General features: G+C 45.8%; 1 protein-coding gene across 3 annotated transcripts in view; it reads left to right on the forward strand.

Moving 5' to 3' along the window:
• LOC135213668 (cartilage acidic protein 1-like) overlaps positions 1-19,708 on the forward strand; it is an 80,543-nt gene that overhangs the window by 17,439 nt on the left and 43,396 nt on the right. For all 3 annotated transcript variants that reach the window (XM_064247731.1, XM_064247732.1, XM_064247730.1), the window contains exon 2: positions 17,549-17,678. In XM_064247731.1, coding sequence (XP_064103801.1) covers positions 17,566-17,678 — 113 coding nt within the window. In that variant the 5' untranslated portion in view covers positions 17,549-17,565. The remainder of the gene's footprint in view (positions 1-17,548; positions 17,679-19,708) is intronic.

Consider the following 19,708-nt stretch of genomic DNA (forward strand, 5'->3'; position numbering starts at 1 on the left):
TTTGTCTCTTGGTAGGCACCAGGAATCCCGGAAGCGCCCTTCTCCTGAATGTTACCCTCTTGTTAGACGTCAAGAGTCTCGCAAGCAGCCTTCTCCTATAGTCGCATTTCGCCTTCCAGTCGAACTTCCGTTGATCGTACGCAACTGGACAGGTATGGAGAGCCGCGCAAGCGCTCTGCTCTCGATAGGCGCTCTTCTCCTGGCAGCCGCTCGCAGCCTCAGGATAGGTGCATAGAGTATAGTAGGCGCTCGCCTCCTCGTAAGCGCCCTGCGGATGTTTCCGAGAATTCTCGGAGTAGGAGCCCACCTCTCCTCGTCCTTCGGCTGAGATTCCTTATACCTCGAAGAGGGAGTCTCATCGTAGACTTCCCAGATCTTCTCATCGTTCTCCAGTGGATGTGAACTCTTCTAAGAGAGGGCGTTCTCCAACCTCTCGCTCAACTCCTGCTAGGATCCCTTCGTCACCTAAGGATCTTCCGCAAGGATCTTCGCTCACCTCGACAAGACGTCCTAGAAGGTTCGGATGAGGAACCGAACACTTCTGCTGCTGTCTCTTCTTACAAGAAGCTTACAGAGCTACTTTTACAAGTTTTTGGGGATTCCCTTACGCCTACGCTCCTCCTTCTCCTCACTCACTTTTTCAACGGCGAAGACAGCGAAGAGTTCTTCTTGTGTGAGGATGAAGCCAACTCTTTCTATGAAGAAGGCACTGAGGAGTTTTGGTTCCTGGATGGCTTCCAAAGAAGAAGCGGGGAAAACGATGTTCGCTTTTCCTCCTTCGAAGTTTATCAGGACGCGCTGGTTTCTGGTACGAAACAGGAGGAGCCCTTAGGATTGGGTCTACCGTCTTCGGCTGATTCGGATTTTTCGGCACTGGTAGATTCGACAAGGAGACTGCCCTTAACTCTGCTAAGACGACTTGGGCAATGAACGAATTGGATCATTTGCTCAAAGGGGTATGTTTAGAGTGCTAGAAGTCTTTAACTTCCTTGATTGGTCGTTGGGAGTTCTAGCCAAGAAAATTGAAGTGCCAGAGTCAATTTCACCAGATGATCTTATGTGTGTTTTGTCTTGTATGGACAAGTCAGTAAGAGACCGGAGCGAGTGAAATCGCCTCCCTTTATGGGGCCCGGCATCGTGAAGAAGAGGTCGGTTTACTGTTCCTTCTTAACGAAGTCGGTCTCCCATGCTCAGAGGTCCTTCTTTGCTAGTTTGCTCCTCTGTCTACTCAGTTGTTCCCGAAACATCGAGTGCAGGACATTTCGAGGTCACTTTTCGCCAAAGCCACCCAGGACCGTTTTGGCACAGTCGGCAAGAAGAAAACCTCGCCCTTCTTTCCCTACCAAGGCTAAGAAGGAAAAGGCAAGTGTTCGAGAACCCTTTCGAGGGGCATCTTCATCAAGACCTCTACGTTTTAGAGGTCGTAGACCTTCAAGAAGGGGTAAGACTTTCGCCAAGTCTGTTAAAGCCCCCAAATAACTTGCAAAGTCCTTCAAACAACGGTGGGCGCCAGACTCTTAGAGTTTTGCAGAAGTCTGGCCCAAAAAGGGGGGGCGGATCCTTGGACCCTTTCTATTTTGAGGAGAGGTTACCTCATCCCTTTCGTCGAAAGACCTCCCTTGACGACCATCCCAAGGGAACTGACGGCCAGGTACAGAGACCCCCCATCATGAATCAAGCTCTCCATCTAGCAGTAGATCAGATGCTGGAGAAGGGGGCGGGGCTATCGAACTAGTGACAGACCATCATTCATCGGGCTTCTACAACCGCCTTTTTCCTAGTTCCGAAGTCCTCAGGGGGATGGAGCCACCGGTGTTGGATGTAAGCGCCCTGAACTTCTTCGTAGAAAAGAAGAAGTTCACGATGGAAACGCCTTCATCAGTGCTGGCAGCGCTTCTGTCCAGGACTGGATGGTTTCCTTGGATTTACAGGACGCTTACTTCCACGTACCGATCCATCCTTCCTCGAGGAAGTTTCTCAGATTCATGATGGGGGGGAAATTTTTGTTTTTCAGTTCGGGAGGGCTCTGTGTTTTTCGGCCTCTCGAACGGCCCCTCAAGTGTTCACGGGGATTTTGAGGAATGTGGCTCAATGGGCTTCATTTGAAAAGGGTGAGGATATCCATGTACCTCTCGACGATTGGCTAATAAGGGCCATTTCAGAAGATCGTTGTTTGAAGGACTTAACAAGTAACTTTAGAATTGACGAAGGCTTTGGGACTCTCGTCATTTCAAGAAGTCATCACTAATTCCCGAGCAAGAGTGTGTGTATCTCGGGATAACAGATGAACTCTCTGAGTTTTCGGGCTTTTCCCTCGCAGGAAAGGATAGCCCAGAGGATTCGAGAGAGTACAACCTTCTTAGGGAAAGAAGTATGCACAGTGAGGGAGTGGATGAGTCTGCTGGGGACACTCTCCTCTCTGGAGCAATTCGTTTCCCTAGGAAGGTTGCACCTGAGACCGCTCCAATTCTTTCTTCATCGGTAATTGGAGTCGTCGTTCTCAGATTTGACGTTCTCCCTGTCGTTATCCCTAGGACATCAAGAGACATCTCTTATGGTGGACAGATCCCAACCTCTTTGCGAGGGACTGTCTCTTCAATCACAGACAACCCCCAATGGTGTTGTTCTCCGACGCGTCGACATGGGGTGGGGTTGCAACTCTGGGAACCAACAAGTGTCAGGTACCCTGGGTGGGGGACCAGGTAGCCTGGCACATCAACAGAAAGGAGTTGATGGCTGTGTGGTTGGCTCTGAAGGCTTTCGAGCCCAAAGTCAAGAAGAATCGGTAGTGCAGGTCAACGCGGACAACACTACAGCTCTGGCATACATCAGGAAACAGGGGGGGACGCATTCCTTCTCCCTGTACGAGACAGCAAGAGACCTTCTTCGTGGGCAGAAGAAAGAGGAATCAAGCTTCTCACCAGGTTTCGTGCAGGGAGAAAGGAATGTAAGAGCAGATCTCCTCAGCAGGAAAGATCAGGTCCTTCCCCCCACAGAGTGGACCCTTCATCTGGATGTAGCCAGAGCCTGTGGAAGTTATGGGGCAGGCCACACATAGACCTCTTTGCCACGTCAAAGAACAAGAGGCTGGATCCTTACTGCTCTCCGATATCGGATCCAGAGGCAGTAGCAATAGATGCTCTTCTTCTAGACTGGAACGGACTCGACGTCTACGTTTCGTTTCCCCCCTTCAAAGATCCTGGGGCTAACCATCAAGAAGTTCGTAGAGTCCGATTCAACGAGAATGACCTTAATCGCTCCCTTTTGGCCGGCCCAAGAATGGTTCACAGAGGTACTGGAATGGTTGGTGGACCTTCCAAGATCGCTCCCGCTAAGCTAAAGGAGCGATCTACTCAGACAACCCCACTTCGACAGGTACCACAAAAAATCTCCTCGCTCTCAGTCTGACTGGTTTTCAGACTGTCCAAGTTTGGTCGAGCGAAAGGCTTTTCCAGCGACAGCTGCTAGAAAGCAATCGCAAGAGCGAGGAGAACCTTCCACCTTGCGTGTATACCATCAAAGTGGGATGTCTTCAGACGTTGGTGCAAGAGGAAGAACATTTCCACTTCCAGTACCTCTGTGACCCAAATTGCGGATTCCTTATTTTCCTCAAAGAAGAATGTCATCTGGTTGTGTCACTATTAAGGGATACCGCAGTATGTTGGCGGCGGTATTTCGGCATAGAGGCTTGAATATATCCGATGATAAGGACCTGCATGATCTTATTAGATCATTTGAAACCATTAAGCGTCCTCATGTAGTACCGAACTGGAATCTAGACGTATCGTCCTACAATTCCTTGGATCGTCTAGATTCGAACCTCCTGGCTTAGCCTCTTTCAAGGATTTGACGAAGAAGGCTATCTTCCTTTTGGGGCCCTAGCTACAGCTAAGAGAGTGAGTGAGCTCCAAGCTATTGAGGGCAATGTAGGGTTGAACGGAAGATTCTATGGTGTGTTCGTTTCTTCCAAGTTTCCTGGCAAAGAATGAAAACCCATCACGTCCTTGGCCCAGGAGCTTTGAAGTTCGTAGTTTAATCTTTTCTAGTAGGGGAAGCGAGCCTGAAAGACTCTTTGGCCCTATGAGAATTATGAGTATTTCCTTAAGAAGAAGGAACAACTTAAGGCTAATCAAGAGGTGTTTGCTTTGGTGCTCCGTAAAGGACCCCACTCGGCCCATGTCGAAGAATGACTGCTCTTTCCTTTTTTTCTGAGAAGCCTTATTACAGAGGCACATGTTGCCTGTAAGGAACGATCATTTTAGACTACTGAAAGTGAAAGCTCACGAGGTGAGAGCCATCGCAACTTCGCTTGCATTCAGAAAAAATATGTCTGTGCGGAACTTGATGGAGGCGACTTTTTGGAGATGCCAATCGGTTTTCGCAAACCACACTACCTACGTGATGTAAAAAATCACATATGATAAATGCTTCGCCTTGGGTCCTTTCGTATCGGTCGGATTCGGTGCTGGGGCAGGGAGCTGAAACTTATCCTGTGTAAATTTTTTATATGTTATTATTTTATATTGTTGTTTTTTGGTTGTCTGAAAGAGTTGCAGGAGGCACCTCTTTTTGTCGTAATATTAACCCTTTGTATTTGGTTATGGTGGTGGTGGGTGGGTTTTGGCTCTTGCAGAGGTAGTGGTAAGGATCTGTTAGGTAAGCGGACATGGTCCCTCTAACAGCATCCGACTTGGATTCTACCACAATAGGGGATCACATATCCCAGTGGTAGATCCGAGAGTCTTTCAGCATCAGGTCACGTCCTAGCTGTAGCTCTCCAGGCAATGCAGACTCAGAGATAGTATCTATGAAGTCTTCATCCTGAAAAGGTGAGAACCAAGGTTTTTATATCCTACAACATTAGTGTTTCCCGTCTTACCTGTATTATTGAGCTGTCTCTTACCCTCCACCAAGGGTGCCAATCACTAAGTATATATCTGTCAGGGAAAGTTCATGTACAAAAAAATGATATTGTTAAACTACAATAAAGTTTTGTACATACTTACCTGGCAGATATATACGATTAATGCCCACCCACCCAGCCTCCCCTCAGGAGACAGGTGGAAGAGAAAAATCTGACAAGCTTACGGGAGTGGTTCGTACATCCGCCACCCAGCGGCGGGTAAGGTAGACCACCTGACTACCTGTCGCGTGTGCCGCGAGATTTGAAAATTCTGTCGGGAACGTCGGAGACTATAGCTAAGTATATATCTGCCAGGTAAGTATGTACAAAACTTTATTGTAGTTTAACAATATCATTTTAGAATTATAAAAGCAATCCCACTCCTTCCTTCAGCAAGGGGAGGAAGGAGGCCGGCAATAATGCCAAACCCTTCCCAGAACTTTGCATTATTGCCTCAAACTCTAAATATTCTTCCCAGCCCTTTTTCAGATGAGTTACGATTCCTCACTCATTTTGAAAAGGCCCAGAAGTCTGACTCTTGATCATGCAACTCCTATACCTTGATCAAGTTGTCAGAGGCAGGGCACTCCTCCTCTTCCAGTCAGTTCTAGAGGCTTACTCACATTGTCCTCCCACCAATCTGAGTCTTCCTTTGTATCCCGTAGGACCGAGGGTTTGCCATATAGTGTAGGAACAAATCACTATTTTTTAAAGTAAATTGTATTTTTCCTAACTATACAAACCTGAGGTCCTTTACATTAATTCCCACCTTATGCCACCCTTCAATCTGAAACCTGGGCCGAAAGGCAAAGTGGAGTGTGTATATCTGGGCAGGCAGGCCTATCCACCTATACTACCATCTGGTAGGTGGATAGGCCTGCTTGCCTGGAATTACACACTCCACTTTGCCTTTCGTCCCAGGTTCAGAATGAGGGGTGGCATAAGGTGGGCATTAATGTAAAGGACCTCAGGTTTGTATTTAGGAAAAATACAAATTTACTTTCAAAAAATGTGATTTGTTCCTACATGACATGCAAACCCTCGGTCCTTTACATAAGGAAGACTCACTGATTGGTGGGAGGGATGTGAATGAGCCTCTAGAACTGACTGGAGGTCCACACACCTGGGCTGTTCCTCTTGGTCGTGATGAAGAGGAGGAGTGCCCTGCCTCTGACAACTTGATCGGGGTGTAGGAGTTGCATGATCAAGAGTCAGACTTCTGGGCCCTTTCAAAATGAGTGAGGAGTTGTAATTCATCCGAAAAAGGACTGGGAAGAATATTTAGAGTTTGAGGCAATAATGCAAAGTTCTGGGCAAAGGTTTGCATTATTGCCAGTCTCCTTCCTGCCCTTGCTGGTGGAAGGAACGGGATTGTTTATATGATTCTGATAAGAAAAATAGAAAGGAAGCTCCATGTGCAAGCTTACCGCATCAATTGCCTGACCAGCCAATGTAAGTTTGATTCCTATCCTCAATCTGAAGGAAGAGGAGTAGAAGGACGAGGAGGGGAAGGCGGAGAGGCCAGTCACTCGCACATCCTTCTTACCTCTAGATTGTGGTGTTTATGCCTGCTTTGAAAGGTGGTCAGCAGGGTTCTGATCACCCAGAATCTTCAGATCATCCTGGTGGCTCCCACTCTGGCCATTCGGTATCCTGATCTATTGGCTCTTCTCTCCGAGGCCCCACAAGAGATTCCCCTTTGGCACAAACTTCTATGTCAGCCACGCATAGAGCAGTACCACTCAGCATTACAGTCCGTGTGTCTTCACAGCTGGAGGTTATCCACCATCTCCTGCAAGCGAGAGGCTTTTCTCACAGAGCAGCAACAGAGATGGCAGGATATCTTAGACACTCCTCTGCAGCAGTGCACCAGGCAGAGTGGGTCATCTTCTGTGGTTGGTGTCGTAGATGGGGTCTCTCCACTTAGACCCACTCTTTAGCAGATTGCAGATTTCCCATTCTGTCTTTGCTAGAGAAGCTCCTATCTGTATCCACAGTTTAAGGGCTATAGGTCTGCCTTGGCCCTAGCCCTGAAACTACGAGGAGTGGATATATCCACTTCATGGAGATTTGTCTCCTTATGAGGAGTTTCGAGAGATCTTGCCCTCTCAGGGAACTCACGCCTCCTGAGTGGGACGTGACTCGTCTTAAAGAGTCTGACTCGTAAGCCTTACGAGTCTCTGCGAGAGTCTTCAGACAGGGATCTGACCCTCAAGACCATCTTTTTGCTGGCCCTGGCATCGGGGAAGAGATTAGGTGAGCCTCATGGTCTTTCTTTTAATGTTAAACACTCGAGGGGATGGCGATTAGTTGCGCTCAATTTTATCCTGGATTTCATAGTGAAGACTCAGAATTCATGAGTCCCTGACACTATATTCGGGTCCTTTATGATCCCCTCCTGAGAGGACTTCTGTGGTAATAATCCAGACAAGCTACTTTGTCTTGTTAAAAGTAATATGGCGCTATCTGAAAAGAACTTGTCATCTCTGGCCTGAATGTCGACGCCTCTTCGTTACCACCCTGGTGACCAGGAAAGAAGTGTCCAAGAATGCTATTTCTTTTTGGCTTCATGAGGTGATCAAGAAAGAGTACTCCTCCACAGGCATTGAAGGCAGGGTTGGGGCCAACCAGACCACTTCACTTCTTTCTATTTGGGATATAGCCCATAGGTCCTTGGACACTTTTTTTTCCTTGGGACCCATGGTAGCTGCTCAACAAGTTGTGTAGCTTACCCCACTCCTCTAACTGGACAAGGTTGCATCTCGCCTTTGTGTAACCATGCGAATCTAGGTGTGAATGAGGGAGTGACTGGCCTCTCTTCCTCCTTTTCATTCTTCTCTCTTCCTGCGGGCAGAGAGCGCGGTCGTCACATGCTGGAAGGCCTGCTTGAAAGTGGTAGCCCTAGATAGCCTATGCAGCCTAAACTGTTGTTAGCTAATTATTAGGAGGGTAGTTAATAGGACAGTAGTATCAAAAAATACTTTTTGTTCATGAAACTTACCTGTCAGATATATATATAGCTGTATTTTCCGAAGTCCGACAGAAATTAAAAAACTTACGACACACGTAGTGGGAGTCAGGTGGTTAGTACCCATTCCCACCGCTGGGAGGCGGGTATCAGGAATCATTCCCATTTTCTATTCATAATTTTTCTGTCGCCGGTGTTGTAAACACAGTTTTCAGCACCTCCGTCTGGAATTTAGGAAACTTGGCTACTATAAGTACCCCTTTTTGATTTTTTGGTATCTTGACTTTTGGATCGGTGGCTAGGCACACGTTAATTGTGGATTTGATTGATTTTGGCTTGATTTCTCTCTAAATAAGATGTCTGGTTCTAGTTCGGCTAGCGCCAGGTTTTGTACCAAGAGTGATTGTCGAGGTAGGCTACTGAAAGCATCAGTAGACCCTCATATTTTTGTGAAGAGTTGCGAGAGAGCATGATTGTATGTATGAAAGTCGCTGCAAGGAATGTGAGTGTCTTTCTGATTCTGGATGGAGAGCGTATGAGTCCTATCTGCGTAAGCTTGAACGGGATAGGTTTAAGGAGGTCTTCCTCCAGGAGCGTTTCAGGTAAACGTCAGGAAGTTCATGTTTCTCCTACTAACCCTCCTTTAATCACTACTCCTAACCCTGTAGTGTTGCCTTCGGGCCCTGAAACAGTGTCTGTGGAGGGTAATACCCTTACACTTATCTTAGAGTCGATTCGTAATTTAGAATCTAAAGTGCTCGCCCTAGAAGGCAAAAGTGAAGGTGCAAAGTGCAGTAGACGCCCTTCTTTGGGACTGGACGGGACTAGACGTATATGCCTTTCCCCCGTTTCAGGTCCTAGGGGAAGTAAAATAAGGAAATTCGCGGCATCAGAGGGAACGAGGATGACTCTCATCGCCCCCTTCTGGCCAGCGACCGACTGGTTCACAGAGTCATGTCTTTTCTAGTAGACTTTCCGAGGAATCTGCCTCCAAGGATAGATCTACTCAAACAGCCCCACTTCGAGAGGTATCACAAAAACCTCCCCGCTCTGAGTCTGACTGCGTTCAGACTATCCAGAAGTTGGCCAGAGCGAGGGGTTTTCAGACCTGTGGCGAAAGCAATCGCAACGGCAAGGAGACCTTCTCTATTGCCGTATACCAATCCAAGTGGGCTGTTTTTTCGGGAGCTGGTGCAGGAAGAAAGGCATTTCCTCCACCTCTACCTCTGTGAACCAGATCGCAGACTTCCTTCTCTACTTGAGGAATGAAGTTCGCTTAGCGGTGCCTACGATAAAAGGCTACAGAAGTGTGCTGTCTGTAGTCTTTAGGCATAGAGGACTGGACTTAGCCAATAACAGAGACCTTCATGATCTTCTGAAGTCTTTCGAGACTTCGAAGGTACCTCAACCAAGAGTTCCCTCTTGGAACTTAGACATTGTTCTAAAGTTTTTGATGTCCAGTAATTTTGAACCTCTCAACTTAGCTTCGCTTAGAAACCTTACAAGGAAGACACTTTTTCTAACTGCTCTGGCGACGGCGAAGAGAGTTAGTGAGATCCAGGCTATAAAGCAAGCAATGTTGGGTTTAAGAACTCTGATGCTGTTTGTTCTTTAAGCCTATGTTCTTAGCAAAGAACGAAAACCCGTCCAAACCCTTGGCCCAAGACATTCGAAATCAAGGGTTTGACAGAGATCGTGGGTAATGAGCCAGAGAGAGTCCTGTGCCCTGTCAGGGCTCTCAAATTCTATTTAGACAGAACGAAGGACTGTAGAGGACCTTCGGGCAACTTGTGGTGCTCTGTTAAGAAGCCTGATCTTTCCCATGTCAAAGAACACGCTTTCTTTCTCTTGAGAGACACCATTAAGGAAGCTCATTCCACATGTAGTGATAGTGACATGAAGCTTTAAAAGTGAATGCCCACGAGGTGAGGGCTATTTCGACCTCGATAGCTTTTCACAGAAATATGGCACTCAGTGACATTTTTGAGTGCCACATATTGGCGAGCAACTCGGTGTTCGCTTCACACTACCTGCGGGAGGTGAAAGCCACATACGAACATTGCTCGTCGCTTGGACCATACGTCGCTGCAGACACTGTTTTGGGGGCAGGAGGTAGCACTCATCCTTTCCTTTAGTGGTTAGGTGAGCTTTTAATTGTGTGTGTTTTTTGGTTTGTGGGGTTGACCGCCCGAGGCGGATCTCCCTTCTTTAGTCTAGTTTAGTGGAATACCTTTGGTAGACTAGGCCAGGTGGTTTTTTTACTTCGTTGCCCTCATTGTATGGTCAATGGTCTAGTCACATCGTGGTCACGCCCCCGTTGACAGATCATCTTGAGTGCACCAGCTATATAGGTCTCTACCTCGCTGGCAACTCTAGTAGCACAAGCAGACTTACCGCGGCAGTAACCACGAAGTCAGCTATGCTAACAGGTAAGGAATCAAGATATCATTTATCTGCATATATATGTTTCCTTAAATCTTCTATTCTGTCTACTCCACCACCAAAGGTGGGATTCAGCTATATATATATCTGACAGGTAAGTTTCATGAACAAAATGATATTGTAATGATACAATTAAGTTTGTTCATACTTACCTGGCAGATATATATAATCGTACCCACCCACCTCCCCTCAGGAGACAGTGGAAATAAAAATTATGAATAGAAAATGGGAATGATTCCTGATACCCGCCTCCCAGCGGCGGGAATGGGTACTAACACCTGACTCCCACTACGTGTGTCGTAAGTTTTTTTAATTTCTGTCGGACTTCGGAAAATACAGCTATATATATATCTGCCAGGTAAGTATGAACAAACTTAATTGTATCATTACAATATCATATTTTCGTCGTCTCCCACCTGTTTTTGATGAAGACTTTGCAAGTTACTTCGGGTCTTAGAGATACGACCGAGTTTCTATTAAGGAGTCAGCTTGCCTTCCACTTCACAGCAACGCGCCTCTTGGAAACTTAGACCAGATAGTCTTAGTCCAGCCTTATTTCCTCCAACTTCACCTGTGTCGGAAGCAGAGGTTAGCGACGCTTCGGTTGAAGTGGATGATGAGAAACCTTTGGCGGCAGTCTCTTCCGACTACCAGGTATTGACCCGCCTTCTTCAATCAGAGTTTGGAGATACGTTTCAACCGGAAGCTCCTCGCTCTCCTCCTTCACAACTTTCTTCTTCCAAGATCAACAAGATCTCGGCATTTGTCAGAATGAAGAAGTCCCTTTCAACTAAGAGGGCTCTTCGTAAGGTCCATGACTGGATGGAGAAAAGGAAGTCTCAGGGAAAGACTTCTTTTGCCCTGCCACCTTCGAGACTTAGTGGGAAGGCTGGCATTTGGTATGAAACGGGAGAAGACGTAGGTATTAGACTTCCCTCGTCAGCTCAAGGAGACTTCGCTAGCATTGTGGATGCCTCGAGGAGGTCTCACCTGTCCTCTTCGAAAGTTTCCTGGTCTACTACGGAAATGGACTATACACCTTAAAGGCCTCTTTCGGACGTTAGAGGTCTTCAACTTTCTAGATTGGTGTTTGGGAGTTCTGGATGCCAAGTCTAGGAGTTCCGACTCGATTAGTCTGGGGGAGCTGTCCAGCGTAATGTCGTGTATGGACAAGGCCGTCAGAGATGGTTCGGAGGAGCTTACAGCTCACTTTTGCACAGGGCTCTTGAAGAAGAGATCCCTGTTTTGCAATTTTACAGCTAAATCTGTCTCTCCGTCACAAAAAGCAGATTTGCTCTTCGCTCCTTTTTCGGATCATCTCTTCCCCCAGGCTATGGTAAAAGACATTGCTACCAGCCTACAGGAGAAGGCCACAAGCAAGATCTCCTCGCACAATCTTCAAGGAGACCTGCGGTTCCTTGTCCGTCGGATTTTGTTTCGATTCTCAAGAAATCGAAGCCCTTTCGAGGTAGTTCTTCCTCAAGACCAGCCCCTCGAGGAGAGGCACTTCCAGAGGCAGAGCCACTGCGCTTGCCAAGAACAGAAGTGAAGCAGAAGTCCTTCAGTCACCGGTTGGAGCCAGGCTTCAGCTTTTTGCGCAAGCCTGGGAAGAGAGAGGTGCGGACAAATGGTCTTGGACATCTTAAAGAAGGGTTACCGGATCCCGTTCCTGAAACCACCCCCGCTGTCTACGCACACCAGGGACATGTCTCCTTCTTATCGGGGAGAAAAGCAACAAGTGCTTTACGATCTGTTAGATCAGATGATCATGAAACCAGCCGTAGAACAGGTCTCCGACCTGAATTCCCCCGGATTTTACAACAGACTGTTCCTGGTGCAAAGCATCGTGGGAATGGCGACCGGTACTCGATGTCAGCAACCTGAACCTCTTTGTCATCAAGCAGAGGTTCAAGATGGAGACATCAGTCAGTGATGGGAGCCTTAAGACCGGGGGATTGGATGGCTTCATAGATCTCCAGGACGCGTATTTCCACGTCCCCATCCACCCCCAGTCCAGGAAATACCTGCGGTTTGTCCTGAAAGGAAAAGTGTTTCAATTCAGGGCTCTCTGCTTTGGACTCAGCACTGCTCCCATGGTATTCACCCTACTGATGAAGAACATTGCGAGGTGGCTTCATCTTTCCAAAGTCAGGATCTCTCTCTACCTGGACGACTGGCTCGTATGAGCCTCCTCGAAAGACCCGGTGTCTGGAGGACCTTCACACGACCTTGTCGTTAACGAAGTCCCTGGGGCTTCTGGTGAACCTCGAAAAGTCACATCTGACCCTTTCCTTCTCAGTCTTTAGTCTATCTGGGGATTCAGATGGACTCAGTGGCTTTTCGGGCTTTTCCGTCCCAGGGGCAACAACTAGATTGCCTAAGCAAAGTGTCAACCTTTCTGGGGAAAGAATCATGCTCGGTGAGGGAATGGATGAGTCTGCTGGGGACCATTTCCTCACTGGAGAAGTTTGTTTCCCTAGGAGGTTGCACCTCAGACCTCTTCAATTCTTCCTTGCGGACAATTGGAAGCACCAAAACACTTTGGATTCGATTCTGGTGTTATCAGAAGAGGTAAAGGAACATCTAAGATGGTGGACCGACCCTTTGAAGCTCGCAGAGGGTCTTTCCCTCAAGCTTCAGAACCCCGACCTAGTGTTGTTTTCCGACGCGTCTTCCGCGGGGTGGGGAGCAACACTGGGGGGGGAGGAAGTGTCAGGCACCTGGAGAGGGGAACAGGTGTCCTGGCACATAAACCTCAAGGCGCTGGCAGCAGTTCATCTGGCGCTCCAGTTCTTTCAGAACAAAGTCTCCGGCAATGTGGTGCAGATCAACTCGGACAACACCACAGCCCTGGCATACCTCAAGAAACAGGGAGGAAAACCCACTCTCGATCCCTGTTCTTCCTTGCAAAGGAGATCCTGTTATGGGCGAAGGCACACGACGTCTCTATCCTGACGAGATTCATATCGGGTAGAAAACGTCCGTGCAGATCTGCTCAGTCGACAAGGTCAACTTCTGCCGACGGAGTGGACCCTTCATCAGGAAGTATGCCAGAGGTTGTGGAAGTTATGGGGATGTCCTCTCGTAGACATCTTCGCAACTTCCAGGACAACGAGACTCCCGCTGTACTGCTCACCGTTCTAGACCCAGGAGCAGTAGCAGTAGACGCCCTTCTTTGAGACTGGACGGGACTAGACGTATATGCCTTTCCCCCGTTCAAGGTCCTAGGGGAAGTAATAAGGAAATTCGCGGCATCAGAGGGAACGAGGATGACTCTCATCGCCCCCTTCTGGCCAGCGACCGACTGGTTCACAGAGGTCATGTCTTTTCTAGTAGACTTTCCGAGGACTCTGCCTCCAAGGATAGATCTACTCAAAACAGCCCCACTTCGAGAGGTATCACAAAAACCTCCCCGCTCTGAGTCTGACTGCGTTCAGACTATCCAGAAGTTGGCCAGAGCGAGGGGTTTTTCAAGACCTGTGGCGAAAGCAATCGCAACGGCAAGGAGACCTTCTTCTATTGCCTATACCAATCCAAGTAGGCTGTTTTTCGGAGCTGGTGCAGGAAGAAAGGCCATTTCCTCCACCTCTACCTCTGTGAGCCAGATCGCAGATTCTTCTCTACTTGAGGAATGAAGTTCGCTTAGCGGGTGCCTACGATAAAAGGCTACAGAAGTGTGCTTTCTGTAGTCTTTAGGCATAGAGGACTGGACTTAGCTAATAACAGAGACCTTCATGATCTTCTGAAGTCTTTCGAGACTTCGAAGGTACCTCAACCAAGAGTTCCCTCTTGGAACTTAGACATTGTTCTAAAGTTTTTGATGTCCAGTAATTTTGAACCTCTCAACTTAGCTTTCGCTTTAGAAACCTTACAAGGAAGACACTTTTTTTCTAACTGCTCTGGCGGGACGGCGAAGAGAGTTAGTGAGATCCATTGGCTATAAGCAAGCATGTTTGGGTTTAAGAACTCTGATGCTGTTTTTTGTTTCTTTAAGCCCTATGTTCTTAGCAAAGAAAACGAAAACCCGTCCAACCCTTGGCCCAAGACATTCGAAATCAAGGGTTTGACAGAGATCGTGGGTAATGAGCCAGAGAGAGTCCTGTGCCCTGTCAGGGCTCTCAAATTCTATTTAGACAGGAACGAAGGACTGTAGAGGACCTTCGGGCAACTTGTGGTGCTCTGTTAAGAAGCCTGATCTTCCATGTCCAAAGAACGCGCTTTCTTTCTTCTTGAGAGACACCATTAAGGAAGCTCATTCCACATGTAGTGATAGTGACATGAAGCTTTTAAAGTGAATGCCCACGAGGTGAGGGCTATTTCGACCTCGATAGCTTTTCACAGAAATATGGCACTCAGTGACATTTTGAGTGCCACATATTGGCGGTAGCAACTCGGTGTTCGCTTCACACTACCTGCGGGAGGTGAAAGCCACATACGAACATTGCTCGTCGCTTGGACCATACTCGCTGCAGACACTGTTTTTGGGGGCAGGAGGTAGCACTCATCCTTTCCTTTAGTGGTTAGGTGAGCTTTTAGTTGTGTGTTTTTTTGGTTGTGTTGAACCGCCCGAGGCGGATCTCCCTTCTTTAGTCTAGTTTAGTGGAATACCTTTTGGTAGACTAGGCCAGGTGGTTTTTTACTTCGTTGCCCTCATTGTATGGTTCAATGGTCTAGTCACCATCGTGGTCACGCCCCGCCCCGTTGACAGATCATCTTGAGTGCACCAGCTATATAGGTCTCTACCTCGCTGGCAACTCTAGTAGCACAAGCAGACTTACGCGGCAGTAACCACGAAGTCAGCTATGCTAACAGGTAAGGAATCAAGATATCATTTATCTGCATATATATGTTTTTCCTTAAATCTTCTATTCTGTCTACTCCCACCACCACCAAAGGTGGGATTCAGCTATATATATATCTGACAGGTAAGTTTCATGAACAAAATGATATTGTAATGAATACAAATTAAGTTTGTTCAGTACTACCTGGCAGATATATAATAATCAAGTACCCACCCACCTCCCCTCAGGAGACAGTGGAAATAAAAATTATGAATAGAAAATGGGTAATGATTCCTGATACCCGCCTCCCAGCGGCGGGAATGGGTACTAACCACCTGACTCCCACTACGTGTGTCGTAAGTTTTTTAATTTCTGTCGGACTTCGGAAAATACAGCTATATATATATCTGCCAGGTAAGTATGAACAAACTTAATTGTATCATTACATATCATTTTCTTAACCTAGGGTAATTTTATCTCCTTTTTTCTTTTTTTTTTTTTTCTTTCCCCATTGGGATAAGACAACGTAGGCTTATGCTAGGTTAGTTTTTCATTAGTTTATTTTACTGTATAGGTGGATAAAGCCCATTTTTGCTATTCAGAAGATGATATAGCTGTAAAGGGTAATTTAGTTAAGGAGTGGACCATTACAGTGGACATTGTGTAAGTATTTTGTGTTAAGTTTTGGTAATTTAAACTGCATCAAACTGGGTTACATGTACAATTATTTCAAAATCAGAGATATTAATTAGAGTTGATTCTGGCCGGAATCTCAAATTTTAGCAAGTTCTGGTTCCAGCTGGAACTATCAGGAAATAACCGACTGGAACCGTAACTTTTATTTTACATTTTGGCAGTTATCATAAGGCTTACATTTCTCAGCTCTTAACTAGTGTTTGCATTTATTTCTAATCTTGCTATTTTTCAACTTTTCATTTACATAATTTTTATTATTAAAAACATGGAAGTGGTTAGTAGTATACAGTAGTTTTTATCTTTCAGTACTACGTACTTCTATTGGAAAACTTGCTGGATAAACTTTATCGTTAACCAAAATTATAATGGCTAAGAATTGAGATTTATTCTTTAGTTTACCAACCAATGGTAGAGGTACAAAAAAAGAAGTTCCTTATCTTCAATTATACGTATACAGAAACTGAAATCTTACCAAATTTATAATTAATGCTATGGTAATTAAGACTTTTCTTCATATTTTCACTTATTTATAGGTGGGAAAAGTGTGTTCCTTTTCCTTCAATAATGTACCAAAGCATGAGTGATCTAAACTAATTTGCATTTATTTATTTGCTTGGATCCCTGAACTGGAATCGAGGAAGATTACGATAGAGCAAAAGGAGTTGTCCTCCTGTATGAGGTAGTAGGCGCCCCTTCGACCCCTAGCTGGAACCCCTTTCTTTCCTTTTTCTGCACCTGCTTTCATATTCAGTTTCTTCCATCTTACTTTCTGCCCTCTCCTAACAATTGATTCATAGTGCAACAGAGAGGTTTTCCTCCTGTTACACCTTTTAAACCTTTTTGCTGTCAGTTTCCATTTCAGCACTGAATGACCTCATAGGTCCCAGCACTTGCCTTCAAGCTAAATTTTATATTCTACTACATATTCTGTTCTTTATATTTGATAAACATTAAATTGAACTGGTTAAAGTTAGCAAACCTAATTTTTCTCAGGGCTGGACACCTAGCCTGTAAGACATATTGAAAACATGGATTAGATGGTACCATAGTAGTACAAACCCTGGTGTATTGGTTTGCTATTGGACAGTCAAAGTTTCTCTTTGGTTCCCTATACAATGGCTCTCCCATATATCATTGTACATCACTCAGGGTCTGAGTGGTCAGATATCAATTTATTTAGCTTCTCAACGGGCTTCAGTCCCTCTCCAGAAGTCATTTCTTCTGGAAGCTGGACTGGTGGGTAGGTCCCCCAGCATGTTTAGGATGTCTTGTACCTCCCTCCAAGTATGAGTCTATATTATTGTTAAGACCGAAGGTTTGTTCGTGTATGAACAAATAACAAATTTTCTAAGACAAATTGCATTTTTCATAGCTACAAACCTGAGGTCTTAACATTATACTGCCCACCTCTAACCGCCCCTCTGTGTGTTAAGACATCGTGAGTTGGGAAAGACTGACGCGGTGGCGTAGGTGAGTGGTCACAGACCACTCTTCACCCGATCCACGCATGCGTTGCCAGATATCACAAGATTCCTTGCTTTCATCTGTTTTTTAACCAGGTCCAGCTAGGCGCTAGAAATTATCCTTTTGTTAAGACCTCAGGTTTGTAGCTATGAAAAATACAAATTGTCTTAGAAAATTTGTCATGTTACAAACGAGTTGACATTGTCAGAATTTCAGTTTATATAGCTTTTGCTTATGTAATTTGTTGGAAAGTATTTTTTGTATGGTGACATTTATTTTTATCCTTTTTTGCAGGTCAGAATAACTTTACAATGAGGAATATGAAAGACTTGGTAGCTTACACTTTTGCAACATGTCTTTTGATGACTCCACTGGTTACTCCCTCCAGTGGTATGTTTCAAGACATCACAAACAGTGTCTTCAGGTAATCCATTCTTTATTTCAATTTGCTTGTAAAGTTGGTTCTGTCACATCCTCTTTAACCTTAGTCTTTATCCATAACCATGAAAACTGCATATATCCTAATCAAGATTGAGAAGACTCTGCAGTGTGTAGCTTATTCCTGTGTAATGGAACAGCATATGCTTTTCTTTTCCTTCTGTATAACTGTTGTTGAGTCAACATTGTTGATCTTCCCAGAATGCAATTTATGCCAGTTTTTTTTTTTTTACAATGCATTTATTATTTTCATTCATTGCTTCATTTGTGACATTTCATGCCTTTAAAGTTTTAGATTTCTCTTTATTTGTTATTAACATAATGCAGGCAGTCTCCAGTTGACAGGGGGTGTCGGGTGTTCCATTCCCAGGCAAACGCCGATAACCAAAATTATCAATAGTAATATAAATGACATTTCCAACATCATAAGCACAATGAACTGCTTAACAGCACCGTTAACCACTCACCAATGCCAATAAACTGCTTACTGATGCCGGTAAACCACTTAGTGTCGCCAATAAACTGCTTACCGACACTGAAAATCGCTTACTGTAACAGAAAATCTGGTAAATAACATCGTTAATCAAGCATTGTAAAATTAAAACTCTGTTAACCAATGCCGCCAATAAACGAGGACTTGTTTGCTAACCTTTTGTAGATGCAGTTTTAAACTTATTTTTCTAAGGAGCGTCTTCTCAACACATTGCTTCTTATAATCAGTGCGGTTTTTCTGCGTTTTGGTGTTTTTATATAAGTTTGTAGTATTGATTTCTGGGCTCAGCTCGTGTCGCTTGCGCGAAATATCCTTTTAATCTATTAGTTTTCTAGGGTAAATGTACTAACACATACCAGAGAATAAATAAAATAAAGAAAAAGGTCAGTATAACTGACTCGCTATCACCCCCCTCTAGGAGGGTGTCGGTATGAACACTAGGCGAGTGAGACCACTACCACGAGCCAAATGCCAATAGAAATCATCCCACTACAAAACCCTCCAAGAGGGGAGCCGTCCCACAGAGAGAGCAGCTCGTACTACTAACTACTCCATCCCACAGCGCTCGCGACTGCTGCGCCTCTGGTGGACATCCTTTTCAGTTAGCTCACACGAGTCACGTTTTTTTCGTGTTTAATTTTTCTCTCTGTGATTTTTGTGCCCTTTCTTCGGATTTTCGATAATGGAGCGTGCAGCTATTGCAGCAGCTAAGTTAAGTACTCAGTATTTACGGTTAGCGAGTTTTTTCCGTCCCGAGACCAGTATTTTGCCGTTTTTTAGGTACAAATACGTTCTCGGGGGCTGGAAGCATGGCAGCATGGTCCTGCCGCATGTTGGTTCGTTCTTGGTCTCCCATACCTAGAACATCCCTTATTATTTACGCTCTATTTTGATTATCCGCGTCGTTAGGTCTACTCAGGTTGTCATACATGTATGTATTCACCTTATGTAGGCTTTTTCTATCCAGACCCTAGGTCCATGTTCTTAGTATCGCCCCTGACTAGCTTTGAGTGGTAGACTCGCCTTCGGGCTAGTCGCACACATCCTGGATTTTTTCTCCTGCTTTTTTACCTTCTTTCTTTCATTTTATTATATATATTTATATGTTTTGTCACTGTGAGGTTAGTTAGCGTCTGCTTAGCCTAGGTTCCCGGCTCGTAGAGCCTAGTCTACCGTTGATCAGTTCGGTCGCTTCCACCATAGCTTCTCTCTGATCAGTTGGTTTAGCCCTATGGGCCTATATGCTACCGCCTTTTCAGTTCGGTTGCTTCCCGATAGCTTCTCTCTGATCAGTTGGTTGGCCTAGGCTTGGTTACCGTATCTTAGTTTACCGCCTCGTGGTCACTACGGTGATCACGAGTCAGCCAGACGCCTGCCAGTCCCCCCCTCCCCCTCTCGTCCCGCTCTCCCATAGAGTCGGGTGGGGGTGGGGTTGGGGGGGGGGGGGTCGGTCTCGGTCTTGCTCTTGCTCGCCCCGTGTGCCCGAGCCTGGCTCCCCCTCTCCCCCCCTCCACCGGAGGGGA

This window comes from Macrobrachium nipponense, chromosome 43, assembly GCF_015104395.2.
Source record: "Macrobrachium nipponense isolate FS-2020 chromosome 43, ASM1510439v2, whole genome shotgun sequence".
Classification (NCBI taxonomy): Eukaryota; Metazoa; Arthropoda; class Malacostraca; order Decapoda; family Palaemonidae; genus Macrobrachium; species Macrobrachium nipponense.